This window comes from Tursiops truncatus, chromosome 4, assembly GCF_011762595.2.
Source record: "Tursiops truncatus isolate mTurTru1 chromosome 4, mTurTru1.mat.Y, whole genome shotgun sequence".
NCBI classification, from domain to species: domain Eukaryota; kingdom Metazoa; phylum Chordata; class Mammalia; order Artiodactyla; family Delphinidae; genus Tursiops; species Tursiops truncatus.
Window position 1 is genome coordinate 133,197,715 of NC_047037.1, and position 18,607 is coordinate 133,216,321.

Genomic DNA, 18,607 nt, shown 5'->3' on the forward strand with positions numbered 1-18,607 from the left:
AAATAAATTTATTTATTTTTGGCTGTGTTGGGTCTTCGTTGCTGTGCGCGGGCTTTCTCTAGTTGTGGTGAGCAGGGGGCTACTCTTCGTTGAGGTGCTCAGGCTTCTCATTGCGGTGGCTTCTCGTTGTGGAGCACGGGCTCTAGGCGCATGGGCTTCAGTAGTTGTGGCTTGTGGGCTCTAGAGCACAGGCTCAGTAGTTGTGGCACATGGGCTTAGTTGCTCTGTGGCATGTGGGATCTTCCCAGACCAGGGCTCGAACCTGTGTCCCCTGCATTGGCAGGAGGATTCTTAACCACTGTGCCACCAGGGAAGCCCCATTGATAATTCTTGCCTGAGTAAGTTATTACTGTGGTGGTGTGAAACAGTGATTTTTCTAACTTTTTTTTTTTTACTATACTGAAATCAAGAGTTTCCCCTTTTCCCCATTTATTTATCAGTTTGAACTCATGTATTATTTAGTGGGTTATAATTCATTACTATCATTATTTTGCTCAGATGTTTCCAGATTTAGCTAGCAGGTCTCCCTTCAGGCTAGTTTGTGTCCTGTGGCACGTTCCATCGTTTTTTGAGTACTTCCTTATTTTCCAGCACAACAAAGTGTTACAGGCTCATCTTGTACTTTCCCTGACCCATTCAGGATCAGGCATTTAGTAGGGTATGGTATTTAGAAACTAAGGTCTGGGTGTGCTCATTCTTACAGAGGTAAACATGGTCAGTGTACAGAACTAGGAAGTTCGCGTACACATCTCCTGATGCCTCCAGTTGTAAACCAGCACCAGAGGTTTCTTTTTAGCCTCCCCTTTCTATGTTTGTATCTCCCTTCTCCAACAGCAAGAAATCTGATAATACTGACACATTTACTTATTTTTTTTCAATTTTACAGTGCCTTAGAATTAAAGTTTTTGCATGTCTAAAAGTGTTTTTATTCTACTCATTTGTCTGAAAGTTTGGCTGAATATAGAATTCTGGATTGGGAAGTAGTTTCCTTCAGAAATGTGTAAACATAAGGCCATTCTTTTCTAGCTTCTAATCCCTGTGTTTTAAAATTTCATGATCATGTGCCTTGAAGAAAGCTTTTCTTCCACTTGTACTGGCCCTCAGTGGCCTCTTTCAATTTGTCAACCCCGTGTCCTTCAGTTTGGGGGTAATTTTTCTCCTCTTTTGGAACTTTTGTTCTTGTCTTGGATCTTCTGGACTGGTCCACTTGGTTTCATACAGTCTTTTAATTTTCACCTTTGTCTTTTTGGTCTTTCTAGAGGTGTATCTAAACTTTATCTTCCAACCCTTATGTTAAAAAAGAATTTCTTTTAAATTTCTGTCAGGTTTTTAATTTTTAAGAGATCCTTTGTTCCCCAAATCTTTCTTTTTTATAGCCTTGTTCTTTTTTCATGTATGCTGTATTTTCTCATCTTTGAAGATGCTTAAGTTTTCTCCTTCTGCATTGTTTCCTCCAGTTTTTATTTTGTTTGTGTTGGTCTCACATGTTAAAGGCTTTTCACAAATGTGTTCTGATCTTTGGTGGTTTGCTTGTGTTTAACGGGGTGGACTAAAAAATGCTCTGAGTGTGTGGGTGGAGTTTGTCGGCCTCATTGTTGGGCCTTCAGGGCCTGGCTGTTGGTTGAATGACTACTGCAGTCTCTTTAGAACAGGTCAGATTCCCCACAGAAAGTTCTTTGAATGATAAAAGGCCTTGGGCCATCATTCTGGAAGCCAGTCGGGAGGAAGAGTACAGGGGTCTTCAGCATGCAGTGTGCCTTTTTTTCTTAATTCCTTTTTGGTATAATATCTCCTCTTACAGCTGTGCCTGTGTCCTGCAGTCCATGTACTTCTCTGTTTTACCGACTCCAGAGAATCAACCTCCAAACATGCATCTAGAGGTCCAACCAACTTTCATAAACTTTCAACCAACTTTATTTTAGTCCCCCACTCACCCCTATTTTCCGAGGTGTACTCAGTGTTGCCAGTTCCCAGATCTTTTGGGGAATTCTACAGTGTAAATATGGTTGACTCTTGGTTTTCCCCATTGCTGCTTTTCTCCATCTGCTTTTTTTCTAAAATTGAATTGCTGTTTTCCCCTCCTTTCTCCCTCATTCTTGCAAAGTTGTACGTTAAAAAAACAAACAAAAAAACCACTCCTTTACAGTAGTTCTAGTAGGTTTTCAGGAGGGAGCATAACATGCTTATGTTGAATACTCCAACTTACTGGAAATCCTGGTATCCACTCTTCACTTAGCATTTGAAGCTTAAAATTTCAGAGCCTGTTGCCAGTTTCTGCCTTATCCTAAAAGAACATGTTGTCAACCAGAAGCACAGTGGGAGTTTAAAAATTCTGCTTATCTTAGGAGTTATATGTGACCTCCAAGTTTGAATGCAGTACTCCAGGGTAGATGCTGCTGATTTTAGACTGGAGGGAGAAATAAACACAACAAAATGGGGCTATCGTTACTTTGGGTTTTACTCTCCTTCCAATTCTAATTTGAAATTTTATTGTCATGCCCTATGGCAGATTCTCTGTAAAATATTATTGTCTCTACATAAGGCTTGCTGACTAAGTTACCAGATTTCATAGGTTTTTGGAGGCTGAGTTTTGTTGTAATATTCTCTGGTACACTCTAGGAGTCGAATGTCCATTGGTTTTATTAGTAGTCCCAAGAATCTTCAGAAGTTTGGAGGCACCTTTACGTGTCTCTCACTATGGTTTTTCTTTTTGTTTTTGTTTGTTTTTTTTTGCGGTACGCGGGCCTCTCACTGTTGTGGCCTCTCTCGTTGCGGAGCACAGGCTCCGGACGCGCAGGCTCAGCGGCCATGGCTCATGGGCCTAGCCGCTCCGCGGCATGTGGGATCTTCCCGGACCGTGGCACGAACCCGCGTCCCCTGCATCGGCAGGCGGACTCTCAACCACTGCGCCACCAGGGAAGCCCCTTTTTTAAAATTAATTTATTTTTGGCTGTATTGGGTCTTCGTTGCTGCGCACGGGCTTTTCTGTAGTTGCTTCTAGCGGGGGCTACTCTTCGTTGCGGTGCGTGGGCTTCTCATTGCGATGGCTTCTCTTGTTAAAGAGCACGGGCTCTGGGTGCGTGGGCTTCAGCAGCTGTGGCTCATGGGCTCTAGAGCGCAGGCTCAGTAGTTGTGACGCACGGGCTTAGTTGTTCCGCGGCACGTGGGATCTTCCCGGACCAGGGTTCGGACCCGGGTCCTCTGCATTGGCAGGTGGATTCTTAACCACTGTGCCACCAGGGAATTCCCGCCCACTATGTCTTTATTTCCACCTGTTTGTTCCTAGTTCCTTGACCATATACATCTCTGTTTTTGACTAACAGGATATGCTTAACTTTATTATGTATCTTTGCCTTTATATATATATATATATATATATATATATATATATATATATACACACACACACATTATATATATGCATTTTATATATATATATATGCTGTTTTTGTTTTTGCAATGAAGATCTTATTTCTCCTTGAATTTTATTTCATTTTTTGGTTTAATCCTTTCTTCCTTTCTAGTTGAATTAAGTACAGTTAGTAACTTCCATCTCTCATCTGTCTTTCCATTTATTCTTTGATGTACGTATTCATCAAACATTTATCGAATGCATCCTGTGTGCCAGGTTCTTTGCATCTCCAGCATCTAGTAAAGATGAAGAGGAAGCAACCTTGAAGAGGCTTTGTTAGGGAAGGACATGTACTTCTAAATAATTACACTTGCAAGATAGGATTAGGGGAGGAAAGGCACACTTTTCCTAGGAAGTAGCTGAATCTCGAAGGGTGTTTTGATCCCTTCAGTTCCTCTGTGCTTTTATGCCCTTTCTCCTCCCTGCTCTTTGGAGCAGTGTAGTCCCGTAAGTACCTTCCTCCCACCACTTGAGTTAATACACACCACTGCAGTGGCTTAGTTGGTGATGACACTTTTGGTGTGTTGTTCAGCAAGGTATGCAAATCTGACTGTCTTGCCAAAGCCCAAGGTTCTGATTATTTCGAGGCATATTTTAAAAAAATTTCTCCTAACCCAGTCAGACTGATATTTTTGCTAAACCCATACGCTGATGCTTAGAAGATTCACAGAATCTAAATTGGCTTTTCTCATAACCCTTTTGTCTCTACTGTCAATATCCTTTGCTGATTCTTACCTCCTTGGTCTCCCTGTCATTCCAGTGCTGTCCCCCTTCTACTCTCTGAACAGGATGAAATATAAGGCGGAGGCAGTGAACTGAATTGTGCATGAAGGAGAGCAATCAACAAGACAGGTACAGCTCCATGATGTCTACCTGATGCCTGCTCTCACTATCAGTTTCATGAGCTGTGGCATTTCATTTACTTGCTGCCATAGTAACCAGGACTCCTGCCAATCTTCTTGTTTCCCATCTTTTATTCATCTGTAAGTGCATCTGGAGGGGAATGAGGAGGAAAGAAATGGAAATCTCTCAGTAAAAGGATTGTGGATTTTGGAATGTTCTCAGAGTAGCAAACATGGGTACCTTAATTTTGGCATTTTCCCAGCTGTTCAGGCAGTATTAACCACAAGTAGTCACCTGTTGTGATTGTCATTTCACATTCAGGGAGGGCTCCATTATTACTGTGAGAAAAGTGGAGCATTTATGTTCCTTAAATTAGAGTTGAAGGAGATCATTGCTGAAAATCCTTTATAAACTACAGTTCAGCCAGAATCATTCATCTTTGGAGTGGTGAGAGGCTAGCCAGCTTCCTACTAGAATGTGGTTTTCACCTTTGTCCACACCTGGGGAGCTTTGAAAAATCCTAGTGCCCAAGATTTTTGAATCCCCAATAGACCAATAGAATCAAAATATCTGAGGATGAGACATAGGCATCTCATTTTAAAAGCGCCCCAGATGATTCTAATGTGCTCTAGAGGAATGCCTTGGTAATTTTGCCCTTTTCCTTTGACTTACCCGAATCACAAAGGGAATGGTTGGTTATATGCAAATGAGCCCCCACTTTTGGCCTTAAATGGCCTCTGAATGGCATGCTTTGAGTTGAGACCTTGGAAAGAAGTGGGTTTATTAAGGAACAAAACTGCATTATGGTTGAACTACTCATGTTTACTGATAACCTAGGCACATAAGTAATTGACAACTAGTAAATTCATGTGAAGTTGGATCTCATGTAATCATGACTTCCTTCTTTCTCTCTGTGTTAGTTCTTTAACTTTATTCATTATAGCCTTTTGATACCAATGCCGGTATTTATGTCTCTATGTGGACTAGCTGCAGGGGTCCCTTGGATGCCCATTGCATTTAAGGTAAGTCCAGTTTATGATTTAAAGACATTCTGCCTACCTTGCAGCTGAAGTTACTTTACCGATCATCCTATTATTATTTTTTTTATTTATTTATTTTTTGCGGTACGCGGGCCTCTCACTGCTGTGGCCTCTCCCGTTGCGGAGCACAGGCTTCGGACGCACAGGCTCAGCGGCCGTGGCTCACGGGCCTAGCCGTTCCGCGGCATGGCATGTGGGATCTTCCTGGACCGGGGCATGAACCCGTGTCCCCCGCATCGGCAGGCGGACTCTCAACCACTGCGCCACCAGGAAAGCCCCATCCTATCATTTTTATATTTGCAAATTCAGCCATGCTACGAACTGTGACTCTACTTCATTTGCACTTTGCTGTTGGCACGGCATTAATCTATGCTGAATCTGGCAGTTGTTGGACCCTTATTCCTCTGATTTTTTTCTTCCATTCTTCCCTGGGTTCTTTTTATTTTCATCATATCATCCAAAGAATACATTTTTGTGTCAGATTTCCCAGATCTCAAGAATCTGAGTCTTGGCTGCATGGCAATAGAATGGGCAGGCTCCTCTTATTTTTCACATCATCTTGCTTTCATTGGCTGTTGTGTTTTCAAGGCCACAGTTGGCCTTTTCCCATCACATCTCTTTGGTCTGCTCTGATTCTAGAATCAGAGATCAGAGATCTCTGGGCTCCTGACTTCGAGATTCCAGTTTTTCCTCTGATTCCCAAGAGACAGAGCAGCCAGTTGTAAGAGCTCATGATGCTGGAAGTATAGCTTACAAGGCGCTTTCAGTAACCGCTGAAAAGCTGCCCATCTATACCTCCCTGATTATTAATTTTTTAAAACGTATATGGGTATGGAATCAGTATGGATATGGCGTGAGTTCTAAATGTTGAGGCATAGTTTCAGGGCTTTGACACAGAATTCACAAACTGTGGCATCTAGTAAGATAGCAATTGGCATAGACTCAGGGGAAGAAATTCTTCTTAAAACAGAACAAAACTGAATTCGCTTCCACCCCCACCCCAAAAGTTTTTAAATCACCTTTTCATTGCTCATTGTGAGAGAAATCAGGTAATAAAGTGCAGAAGGAAGAGAATAGAATACTCCTCTCATCTTACTACCTAAGGAAAACTGGTATCATTTAGCTGTATATTCATCCAGACTTTTAAAGTATATGTATCTTAGTACTTTTTTTCTTTTGGAAAAAACTGGACTGACCGTACATGCTGGGTTTTTTTCTTTATTATTATAATATTTTCATGTCAGTATGTAAGGATCAGCATTCCTTTTGTTTTAATGGCTGCATAGTACTTGTTCAATCAGTAAAAATAATTTATTGAACCAGACTCCTATTAATGAAGAACTACATTTCCATTTATTCACTATCCTAATAATTTTGTGGTATTTTCATAGCTAAATCCTTGTGCCTGGGTATGACAGTTTTCATAGAGCAATTTCCTAGAAGTGGCTGTAGCATTGAAGGCATACATATTTTAAACTAATATATATTGCCAAATTGTCCTCCAGAAAGTTTACGTTTTTACCAAAAGTGTGTTTGAAGAAACTAAATCTTAACGTTCTGGGCAAAAAAAATATTGCCGCGAGTGGAAAAAAGCAATGGCTTCTACCTGTACCGAGTACAGTGTCCACATTGATTCTACCCCAAATATAAATTCCATCAGAACCTTCTTAATCCAGACCTGCTCTGAGAGGACCCTAACTAACGCTCCTTCTACCTCTTGAAGAGGTGTTCTTCAGCCTTTAGAGTCTGGCTGAGGTCTGCCATCTCCAAACCACCAGTTTCACTCTCCCTTTATTAGTTACTTATGTGTGTCTGCATATCTACATCACAGACTTCTAAAGGGCAGGGACTTTGTATTTCATATCCCCGTGGCTATCCTTTTGGAGGTGGATTTCACAGTGAGCAACTTGGAAATACCTGTCTTGAGGGAGGCACTTTGAGAGGACTGTTTGTGGATAGCTATTAGGTTGAGCCTTAAGAAATGGTCAGTATTTGGACTGTTCTTGATCCTCCCAAATGGCAGTTTCGTAAGGTTCAACCTATAGTTCTGATACCCACAGAGTTTGATATATTTATAAGAAGTCATCCAGTTTGTACTCACTCCATTTCCAGATGTGGATGTATACACCTTCTCTTTTACAGCTGATTTATGCCATTAAGATTATTTTAAAATTGTTCTGCAATGGAGAGTTCTAGATGCCCCCGCATACTTGTTTCTCATGAATATGAGTGTGTATATTGAATATCATATTCATGAGTGCTTTTCACTTAGTACATGCTTCAGCAACTCCTAGGGCTCTATTGCTTTAACGGTTAAATGACCACTTGATATGTCTGAACTGTGAATTTGCAGTATTTAACATTATTTTAAAATTTTGAGATATTTTCGGTTTGCAGAGTACACAACAGTGGCTTATAAAAAGAAACAGGTTTTCACTTCATTAGAGTATTTGTTACTTTCCCAGTACACTTGATGTGTATTGGTTCCCGTCTCTTCTCCTGTCCTCTCCCCCGCTTTTTAAAGTCTGTTAAGTCTTTTTTCGTAGTTATTTTATATTTTTTTAAATAAATGGTTTAATGATTCATGGGCAAAGTAGTAGAGCAGTTAAAAGATCTCAAGTGTTTTCTATCGTTGACCTTTAAAAAATCTTTAAGAGTTACTTTTCTAGTCACTTACCTACAGGTTATAATAGTGTATAATAATAGTTCATTATAGGTAAGTATAATCACGTTCCAGCATGTATTTATGTATCTTTACTTTTTTTAGTGTTCTAGACTTGCCCTTACTGAATTTTATTCTAATTTTTAAAATAGCTTCTGTGCTTAGTAATTTTTATCCTTAATTACTGGGAGGACTGCAGCTCTTGATTCAATAAATTGTGGGGCAAAGAGGTTCTACTGAGTCATAAAAATATTTGATAAAACAGTTCCCATGGAATCATTCCCAAAGTTGGGCTCTGTAGATGTTAGGCAGGGCTGGCACCTCACACATTTTGAGGTAGGTGGTGTCCATTCTCTGCTTCCAACTGAGGTCTGCTAGTGGCAGAGCTTTCCCTGGAAGCTGGTTCTTCTGTTGAAAGCTGTGCTCACAGATTTTCTTTTTCAAATCGCTGTGAGACTCTCAATGCAGAATTTCCAGGTACATTCTCTCTATTTGGAAATGTAAATTTCAAGGAAATTTTCTTAAGGAGATTAACCTTGGAATTAAGATGCAGCGTTGGTTGGGAAAGGCTTTTACATTTACATTTTCACAGGTTTTGACAGTTTTCTGACCTGGCTCCACCTTCCCTAAATCCTCCTTGCTCCTGGGAGTTGCACTACTCTTTGTAGAGTGAGAAGGGTGAGGTGTAGGTAGATGCTTCACGCCATTAAATGTTGTGGATTCTATGTGGTTTTCATTTCCTGGTGGGCCGTGAGGGTGTTGTAGTGATAGCTGGGTGCACCCGAGGGCCACTGGTTCAAAACTGTCTTTGCCAGAGAGTCTAATTTGCAAGATAATTTTGTTGAAAAGCTTCTCTTCTGGGATGAAAATAAGTTTAATTAGATTAAACACTGGTCGTTGACCGATGGTGTTTATGATAGTCCCATGAATTCTTAGCTTATAAATAACCTTACTGAATGGGGGTTTTATTTGAGGGGCAAGTAGAGATGTCCTTCCTTTTATTTTCCTCATCTCCTTGCTCTTTATTCTTTTTTATAGAAACTTTGCCCATTAGAATCCCTAGAACTGCAGTTTGCAAAATGTGATCTGAGGAGCCTTGGACTTCCCAGAGACCTTTTCAGGGGGTCACTGCAAAAGCAATAGTGGGTAAAACAGCTGGTGCCTTCACATAAATCTAGGCACCACCACCAAACTTTACTAGTAGTGTGTTCCTCAGCACCATGCAATTGTAGTGTTTGTAAAAAGGCGGCTGCACTTCAGAATGTCCTTCAGAATGATGAGTGGTGTCAGAATAGTATTGGAATTTAATCTCAGCAGGGCCTTTAGAAGTCGAAAAGTCTAACTTCCCACCTGGTGCAAAGATTGAAATGACGGTCATCCCATATCTTTGCATTTCGAGTGATGGGAAGGTCAGTTCTTCACAAGGCAGCCTATTTCACTCTCATATAGCTGTAATTTTCAGAAATGTGTTCTTGTTTATACATCAGTGCTCTGTTTCTCTGTAATTTTTACCTTTTGATTCCAGTTTCTCAGTGTCCAATCCAAATAAAACATACCTATCTTTTACATAGTAGCCCTGAAAATATTTGAAGTTAGCTGTTGGGTTTTCCCAAAGCCTTCTTTTGTAGCCTGAACACCAGTAGGTCCAGTAATTAATAATAATAATATCAAAATTTGGTTTTAATTTTGTCTAGGATGAACTTTCTTTAAGTATTGTTTAGTGTAAATTCTTTGGATAGTATTATATCTTATCACAGATAATTAGAGCAATCCAGGTTTAACATTTATGTTTATGTATGTTAGTACTTTATATTTCTGAAATACATGAAATATTTAGTTTCACTTCTATTAGATGAATTCTGGATTCTTTTAAACCGTAGTATTGGTATTAACAGCGTTTTGGCACTACATGAAATAAACAGAAAAACGCTAGTACTGTAATGTTGCTTCAGTATTATGGTCACTACCCTGATAGTGAGGTATGTTGTATATGAAAAGTGGCTTCAAATTGTATTAGAGAAACGAGGAAACTTCCAGTCCCTCAGGGGGGAAAATGAGAGTATGTAAGCAAGAGACCCTGTTGGGGAGGTACATTTGATAACACTAATTTATTCAACCACCATTTCTAGCGCCCGCTCCAGACTCTTGTAGATTTGGGGAGTACAGTTGTGTACAAGATAGACAAAAGTGCTTGCTCTCCTGAAGCTTACATTCCCGTGATGAAAGGATATTCATAAGTTGCTGTGTAGAAGTAAATGAGAATGACATAAAGAGTCCCTGAGGTGGGTGGGGCACTCTGGGGTGATGAGGATATCAGAAGAAAAGAGAGACTTTTTAAAAACTTTGTGCCCCCAGGATATTTTGAGAATTGTGACATAAATGTTGTTTGTGAGAGGCTTATAGAGACAGAAAATTTGTTGAGAACCACTAATTTAGCACATGAGGAAACTGAGGCACAACTTTAAAATGGATACATTTTAATAATTTATTATTAAATTTAATAATTTAAAGAGTGGCATAGCATTAGTGAAGGAGCTGCGACTGGAGTCCAGGTTTCCTAGTTCCCGTTCACATTTCATTCACTGTTTCTTTTCCATACTTTTTTTGTCCAAGTGAACGTTTTTGGCTCTCCAATCTGTGCTGTAACAGAATTGTGTTTCATTGACATATGGTGGGTTGGAGGAAAGTCTTAAGGAGCTGCTTTCAGATGGGGTGAGAGAAGCCCGTAAGGAGCACATGCGCACAACCTCTCTTAGAATAGTTGGAATTAAAGGGTTCAGAGACCTTGTAAATGAGAATTACGCCAGCAAGATCGTGTGCTTCCTGTAGACCATATGTTTTTACAAATTGAACATTGTGCTGTGTTGAGCAGAGCTTTTTTTTTTTCTTTTGGAAGCCTAAAATTTTTATTTTAATAGACTTAGAAGTTTCACCAATAAGGGAAGTTGAAAGCCTGGATTGATTAGATTAGGAGCTTGGTGGGTGGAATGGTGATTTTGTAGAATCCCTTCTGAATCCTGTGGTGATTTGAACAGTCAGGCTGATGTTCCTTATTAGGTTGGCGCCCTGTGTTTCTGCCTGCGGACCCATCCCATGGGGAACTCACTGTCTGTAGCTCAGTGGCCCAGGCTCATGGTATTATCTGTGGTACATTTTAGGGTGAGTGGATTGAGGCCTTGCCAGCTTCCCTCAGTCCATTACACTGTAGAGCAGAGGTTGGCCAGATAGTAACTAGTTTAGACTTTGAGGGTCATATAGTCTCTGCTGTAATTTCAAGTCTGCTTTTAGCATGAAAGCAGCCATGGACACTATGTAAATGCATGAGCTGGCTGTGTTCCAGTAGAACTTTATTTGCGAAAGGAGGTAGTGAGCTAGATTTGGCCCACAGGCCCTGGATTGCTGACCCTTGACTTAAGAGTGACAAGGTAGGTATATGGGACTAGTTGAGCAGCTCCCTTAATAAACAGGAAGTCTTTTAACCCCTCCTTCATCTTTTTAACTTTTGGGTAATTTGAATTACAGTGAAATGAATGTGGCCATTCAAACAGTCTGCAATTTGACCTTGACATGCCGAAGTTAAAATGTGTTTTGATATTTTCCCAAGTTACATTCTTGTTAGGTGGCCTTTCCCCTTTTTTGGACAGAAGCAAATCTTATTATACAAGCTCTTACTTCAGAAGAGGATGCTCCATGTTTCATACTGTAAACTCTTCAGTTGGAATTTAAACAAGAGGCATTGAGATATATTCCTTTTTAATCAGGCAACACTGAATTAAAATTTATGATTTGGGTAGCTAATCAGAAGACTGTAATCAAAGTGTGGTGTGTGTGTGTGTGTGTGTGTGTGTGTGTGTGTTTGTTTGTTTGTGTTCTCCCTTACCCATTCTTTATTTGGATAGACTGTTCATCTACTTATCATAATTTAATTGATGCAATATCGAGTCAAGAAATAGCATTTTTAATGAAATGAAATATTACCCTGCTGTTAGTAATGAGGTTTCTGCAAAATACTGGAACGTCTGTGAACTAATGAAATGTGAGAAGAATTTAGGCTCTGTTTGATTTAGAACTATATAAAAATATTTGTTTACAATCGTAAGGAGAAATTGCCATAGACTTTTTACCTAGTTGGCGTTAATGCAAAGAGATTTTGGCCCTTATTTTTGTTTTCAGGAAGTTTCTGTTTATCATAAGGCTGCTTAAATATATAAATACACATAATTTTCAGTAGGAATTTAAAAAATCCCTAGTAGACTACAATATGAAATAAAAGTAGAAATTTTATTTCTACACCTTAAACTAATACTTAGTGCATTCACAGCATTTTAGCAGTATTTGTCAGAAAGAAAATATACAGGTATGTAGGGGATTTTCTTCAGTTACTAGAGTGTACACTTAAAATTGTTCTGCAGTTTTCTTTTCATTTGATCCAAAATGAGCCACTGGAAGGTAGCCTTTTCTTAAGTTCACTCCTGCCTTGAAGATTTCTCTGCTTGCATTTCTTCACTTATGTCTGAGGAGAAGTACTCTTTTCCTTGCCAGGGTGTCCTCTGGCCTCCTCCCCCGATTTGACTTTTGTCAGTGTTCCTTTTCTTTGCATCAGGCTCTTTCACTTGTTAACTGCCATGTAATCTCAAAGTCATGACATCTCTCAGAGGCCCAGTTTCCAAATCTATCAACCTTCTTGGCTCCTTTTTTTGTGTGTGGTGAAGATTAAATATGTACCAATAAAACACTAGATCTGTGTTGATCACGTAGCAGTTACGCAGCAAATCATATTGGCCATCGATGATGATGTTTAAAACATCCGACATTTTATCCTTCGACTGGTTCATTCCCCTTTAACTGCTAACTTCCTTGTGTTTTCTCTTTCCTCAAAGTTGACTCAAATTTGTTTGCCCCTCAGGCTCTAGAGCTTTCTCTTTCTGTCACCTCTACCTTTGCAATCTAGCTTTTAGCCCCATCTTGCTAAGTGCAGTCACTGTGCTGTGGTTTTTTTCTTCATCTCCATCCTGTCATTCTGGAGGCTGCCTCTTCCCTTAGTTTCTGTGACAAGGGAGGTCTGGTTTTCCTTTTGCTGTTTGCTTCTCTGGCTTTGAGTCCTCTTGTCAGCCCCCAAATGTTTGCACTCCCCCCGCACCCTGTTCTGTTGTTGGTCTCTTTTCTTCTCTCCCCACCCCCTCCCTCAGTGCCCTCACTCCTCCCAGGGTTTCAGATAGCCTTTCTCTGCAGATGACTGTTAAATGTGTAATTCTAGCCTGCCCTGTTGTTTTGAGCTTAAGGTTTACATCTTGAGAGGTCAGCCTGGAGGAACTGTGGGCATCTCAGACTCAGCATGTCCTAAACCAGAGTCATCTTTTGTGTCCCCAGCCAGCTTGTCCAGATTTCCCTTTAGCTGTTAATAATAACCCCATTCTCCCAGCCACCATGTTTGGTGCCCCTCTTTTGCCACGCCTCTCCCTCATTTTCCACATTCCGTTAGTTGTGTCTTCTCAAGTTTACCCCTATAAATTGTCTGTTCTTCCAAAAGTTTTTGGTGTATACATGTGCATAGAGGGCTATCTGGAAGGAAATTCACCAAAATATTTGAAGTCCTTTATCTCTGGATGATGGGATTTTATATTGTTTCAATTTTGGTTTTTAGTAACAGGTATTGATTGTTTATATACTTGGACCCAACCTACGATCTTAACTTCTCAGTCCTCCTTGTCCTGTACTTCATCAGATGGGACTCTTAGCTGTTTCCTCAATACTTTCTTGTCTCTGCTCTTTTACTCAATGCCTGGTTTGTTTGTTCTTTGCATCTCCTGTTGTCATTTTCCAGGGCTCCCCTCCAGACCGCTTTCTTTAATGGAACCCTTCTTCCAACTGAATGTGCTTTCTCTTTTCATGAGCTCTCTGGTCCCTATGTCACTTCCGGTGTTCTGCCTTCTGGCCTTCTTACATGGGTTTTTGAGTTCATGTCTTTCTTAGATTGTAAGCTCCATGCGGGCAGAGATTGGGTCTTACTCATCCTTTCTCCCTTTTGGTTACAATCTCTCAGTTTTTCTTTGGGAGACAACCCCTTTTCCCACTGGCTGTCTATGGTTTTGGTGAGATGGTCAAAGTGTCCTGCCAAGAGGATGCTCTTTCCCTGGAATTTGAATTTTGAATCATGGGCTACAAGGACTGACAGTGATTGGCGCTGATTCATCCTGGCCAAGGTGCTCTGAAGACAACACTCATTAGTTCCTGCCTCCCAGATCCCTGGAGCTGCTCTGGTCCCTGAACTCTCCAAGGCCTGCTGCTTCAGATTTTCCTTCGTATCTGTGAGCTATCTCATATCCTTATGATAAATGTGTCTTTCTCTCTCTTTTTTTTTTTTAAACTTTGTTAGCCAAAAGTAGTTTCTGTTGCTTTTACCCAAAGATCCCTACCAATAGAGCTGTTATGATTGGAACTGACCACACTTGATCATTCTAGTTCTTACATTGATTCTGATGTGTTTTTTTCTTCTTTTTAAAAACAAAAACCAGCCAGAGACCGCTGCTGCTTTGAAGCGTACACTTGAAACCCTGATGGACAGAGGGGCTGTGGTGAGGAACTTGGAGAACCTGGGCGAGCGTGCGCTTCCTTATAGGATCTCCGCCCACAGTCAGCAGCACACCAGGGGAGGGTAAGTCCTTCGTGAGTCACTGGACACGTGCCTTTGGTGGGCTCCGTAAGGTGCGCTGTGTAATTCATCTCAGGAGTTATTAGACGCTCATAGTCAGATCCCCACTGCGCCAGGTGGCGTGCAGTTACGTGCCCCAGCAATGTTGTGTTGCAGATGGGATGCATTTATGCTGACCCACAGTAAGCTAATCAGAGCTCCCAAAGAGGTCATGCCAGCAGTAATACATTTATAAGCTTTTGATTGTGGGAAACTTTTCTCGTCAACTTAAGCACTGTTTTCCCCTGGCATTTCTTTAACTTTGGCCTTTAAAACACCTCATTGAGCAATGTGTTGTCCACCTACTCAGTGCATCCTTTGTAAATATGAAGGTTGCAGATAACAAGCAAAATGTACTTATTACTAATGTGTATAACCAGAGCCTAAAATCCCCAATAGGAACATGGTTTTACCTATTCCAGCCAATTTTAATCACAATTTTCTGTAATGGGACCTTTTTCTCACATAGTATATAGCGAGTTCCTCAAACATGTCAAGGATTTGATTTTATAGTGATACCTATCCTTGTAGAAATTCTTCAAGGTCAGTTTGTTGGGTTGGTTTGCCGCTTCTCTAAACTCATGCCCAAGGTTTCTGGTTTGGAGGAAGAATCTTATTTTGTTGGGTTTCCTAGAAGTAGGTGATAGAGAAACGGGAATCAGTTTTTAGCGGAGCAGGGAAAGTCCAGGACTAGAAGACTTGATTCTCCTTCTGGGGCTCCCAGCTGTGTGGCCTAGACCAAGTCACTTGGCTTCCTTGGATACTGAACTCAGGTGGTCGTTCTCCCATCCACTTTGTCACAGTGGTCAAATGAAATAACCTCTGAAGATGTGCTCTGTGGACAGTACTGGGTGTTGTATGATGCTGCTTTTAGTCATGTGGGGCGAGCAGCCTTGTGCAGGTTTGCTACACGTGATGGGCCCGAGTAAAGTCACACCTGACGCCGGGCTTTCTTACTGCTTGTAAACCTTCTGCCGAGATGTGGCACAGACTGCACGTTTCTTTTGATTGCTTCACCTTGTTTTGTGCTAGCGTTCAGCTTCTTGAGAGCACCTCTGAAGAGTGTGCCTGAGGCGTTGCTAGGCAACCTGAAATGCTGGGTGGCTTATTCCTCTCCACAATCATAACAACAGTAAGCAATGGAGACTGTGTGTATAACATTTTTTTTAAACTTAAACCAAACAAAGGGGTTTGGTTTTAATAGCAAGGCTATGAATCCTTTTGCCTTTTTTTTTTTTTTTTTAAGAGAAGCATATAAAATTTGGCCAAGAGTTATTAGTCAGGTTCTGTTATGTATGGAAGGCACTGAACAGGGAGAGAAGTCAGTTTCCTCATTATGTGCTTTCAGGGATGTACAGTAGGAATGCTCTCTTCTGCTCCCTTTCCAAGTAGAGGATTTGACCTTGTTGAGGGCTAGTGTGACCAGCATCCTGGAATTTGCATTTCTCACAGTGCGTGGGTAGCGCTGCTGCTGCTACTGTGAGGACCACGCTTTGAGAACTGCCGCATTAATTCATCTAGTTTTCAGGCCTCTGTGTGCGGTGCTGGGGTAGGGTGGTACTCTTTCTCCTTTATGGATAGAATAAACTCAGATCTGGGAAGAGCTCACCTGGAATCAAGCCAGAGCTGCTGACAACCCCAGACCTCCATTCCAGATTCCTGACAAGGTGCCGGTGCCCCACCAAGGGCTGTGTTGCCGTCACTTAGTTCATTTATAGTTAAGGATTTTACTTCTGGGTGGTTTTTCTGTTGGTTTGTTTTTTTACTTTCAGACTCCTCAGAGAAGAAGCAGCAGCATCCTTAAAATATACCATACTGTGTCTATTATACATCAACATAAAAAGGTGGTGCCTAGCCCCAGTGGGGGAGGTTCATGTTTTAAGTTTGCTTTTCTGAGGATAAATCAGTATCTGGTATTTATTTTCTTGAGGTAGTATTTTCCAAAGTGTGGTCTCTGAAATGCTAGTGATACAGATATGCTCCACCAAAAATGGAGGGTGTGTGTGATCAGTCAGATGTGGGAAGCCTTAAAAAAAAAAAAAAGTGACTTCCCTGGCAGTCCACCGTTAAGACTCTGAACTTCCGCTGCAGGGGGCGCGGGTTTGATCCCTGGTCGGGGAACTAAGATCCCACATGCTGCGCATACCGCGCAGCGCGGCCAAAAAAAAAAAAAAGATGTGGGAAGCCTTGCATGATCTAATCCTGGAAATTCACAACACACCTTAGCGTATAAATGGTGAGAAGCCCTTCCATAAGATGCCCTAGTTTGTCAATTTTACCTGACCATGTTACTTTGTTTTTGTAACACTCACTAATGTTCTTCACAGTGGCTTTTGGTAAATGAGTCGAGGGGCTAGTGTAGTTGGGAGTTCCCTGGTTTGGAGATTTAAAATTGAGTGGCGTGTCAGATGGCTGCATTGTGGAGCTTAAGTTTAGTCTGATATTCCCTTAGCTGCAGCCAGTCCTCCCATAGTCACTAACCCCAGTGACGTTTGTAGTAGGCATTTTGTTCACTTGTCAAGTTCTTTTTGTGCACTGACATAGCCACAGAAGGCATTACAAGCATGTACGAAGGAGACTATGTGCCAGGGTGTGTTAGGTGCTGGGAAGGTTCACTTTTATGAAGTGGTTGAGAAGAAACAGGGTGGACTTGTGTGTTATGCATTTATTAGCATTCAGAAGTTTTTGGCTCTTTTCAAACAGCCCTGGAGGCCGTGAAACGTATCTGTAATTTTGGTGGGGCACTGGTTTGACTCCTGAGGTTGATATGTTGAGAGCCGGTTTTTTAACTGGCTAACGAGTGAGCCCTAGATGCCCTCCATGAATCCACATTGCATTGTGGTCCTGTTGGTTTTAAGTGTTTGTTGCTTTTACATTTTGTGGGAACAAATGGTATATCCTAGTGGCATTCCTAGGTCTCAGGGTGGTTCTTAGGATCGTTGTGGTTCTTGATCTCAAGGAGTTTTCACTTGAATTAAAGACATGACTGCATATGGCTAACCTAGGCACCAATCAAGGGGCTGTAAGCACAGGGGCCCAGCACAGAGCCGTCCCTCTGACCGAGGCTGACAGCCAGGCGTCTCTCTTGCAGTTACTTCCGTCATGTTGAGTGATTGCCTCCCATCTCACCTCCTTCCCCCAAATCCATACCCCTACTACACACATGCCAAGTAGGCCTGCCCGAAAGAAGAATGGACTGAGAGAGTGCTTAGGTAGGAGAGATAGTGCTACTTTAGGGTTATTTGGGAAGCTTTCCAAAAGGAGGAGGTGGTACCTTGAAAGTGGTACCTGGTGTTTATTATTATATCAAGCCTATTACCAGTTTATGCCAAAAAAAATAATCATTATATTCCAAATATTAATGTAGTCAGTCCTGACTTTGGGAACAGGTTACATTCCAGGAATTTGTCTGTAAGTTTATTGTTTATAACTGGGAACCTATTTTCCCATTGGAACAACTTGATGGTTAAGTTCCCAGGCTGATCCACAGAAACTTACTTAAACGCATAATCTCTGAGGGTCAATAGAATTGGACGAGTCATATATGTCCCCTAGTGACAGGGAAGAGTTGACCGGATGCCCTCTTGCTGTTTGGGCCAGGTTGGGATGGTTGGGAAGTTTGGGTCTTCGGACCGTTTTTCCCGAGAGAGGCTTCTGGCCTCACTCACCACCCATTTCACGAGGCAGTGTCTGGAAACCACTGGAGCATGATTAAGAGCTGGGGGTAGAGTGGGGGGTCGGGGGGGGGGATGGTCTTAGAGGGGCTGGAATTTATTCTCAGCTCTGGATTTGCTTTGGTCTCCTGGGGGCCCCCCCAGATTATCTTTCCTTTGTGCTTTCACATGCTCACCTTCGTACCCTCATCAACTGTCTGAGAAAGGCAAGGTGGTTGTTGTGGAAAATTCTTTCTGTATTCCTTGGTGTCTAAAAGGGGACAGTGTTACACAGGCAGAAGGGAG

The 18,607-nt window shown here is 41.5% G+C and overlaps 1 protein-coding gene across 1 annotated transcript in view; it reads left to right on the forward strand.

Moving 5' to 3' along the window:
* The window catches only part of MRPS6 (mitochondrial ribosomal protein S6), a 66,048-nt gene that overhangs the window by 35,120 nt on the left and 12,321 nt on the right, over positions 1-18,607 (forward strand). Inside the window, exon 3 of the mRNA XM_073804465.1 lies at positions 14,473-14,612. Within this exon, the coding sequence (XP_073660566.1) occupies positions 14,473-14,612 (140 nt within the window). The remainder of the gene's footprint in view (positions 1-14,472; positions 14,613-18,607) is intronic.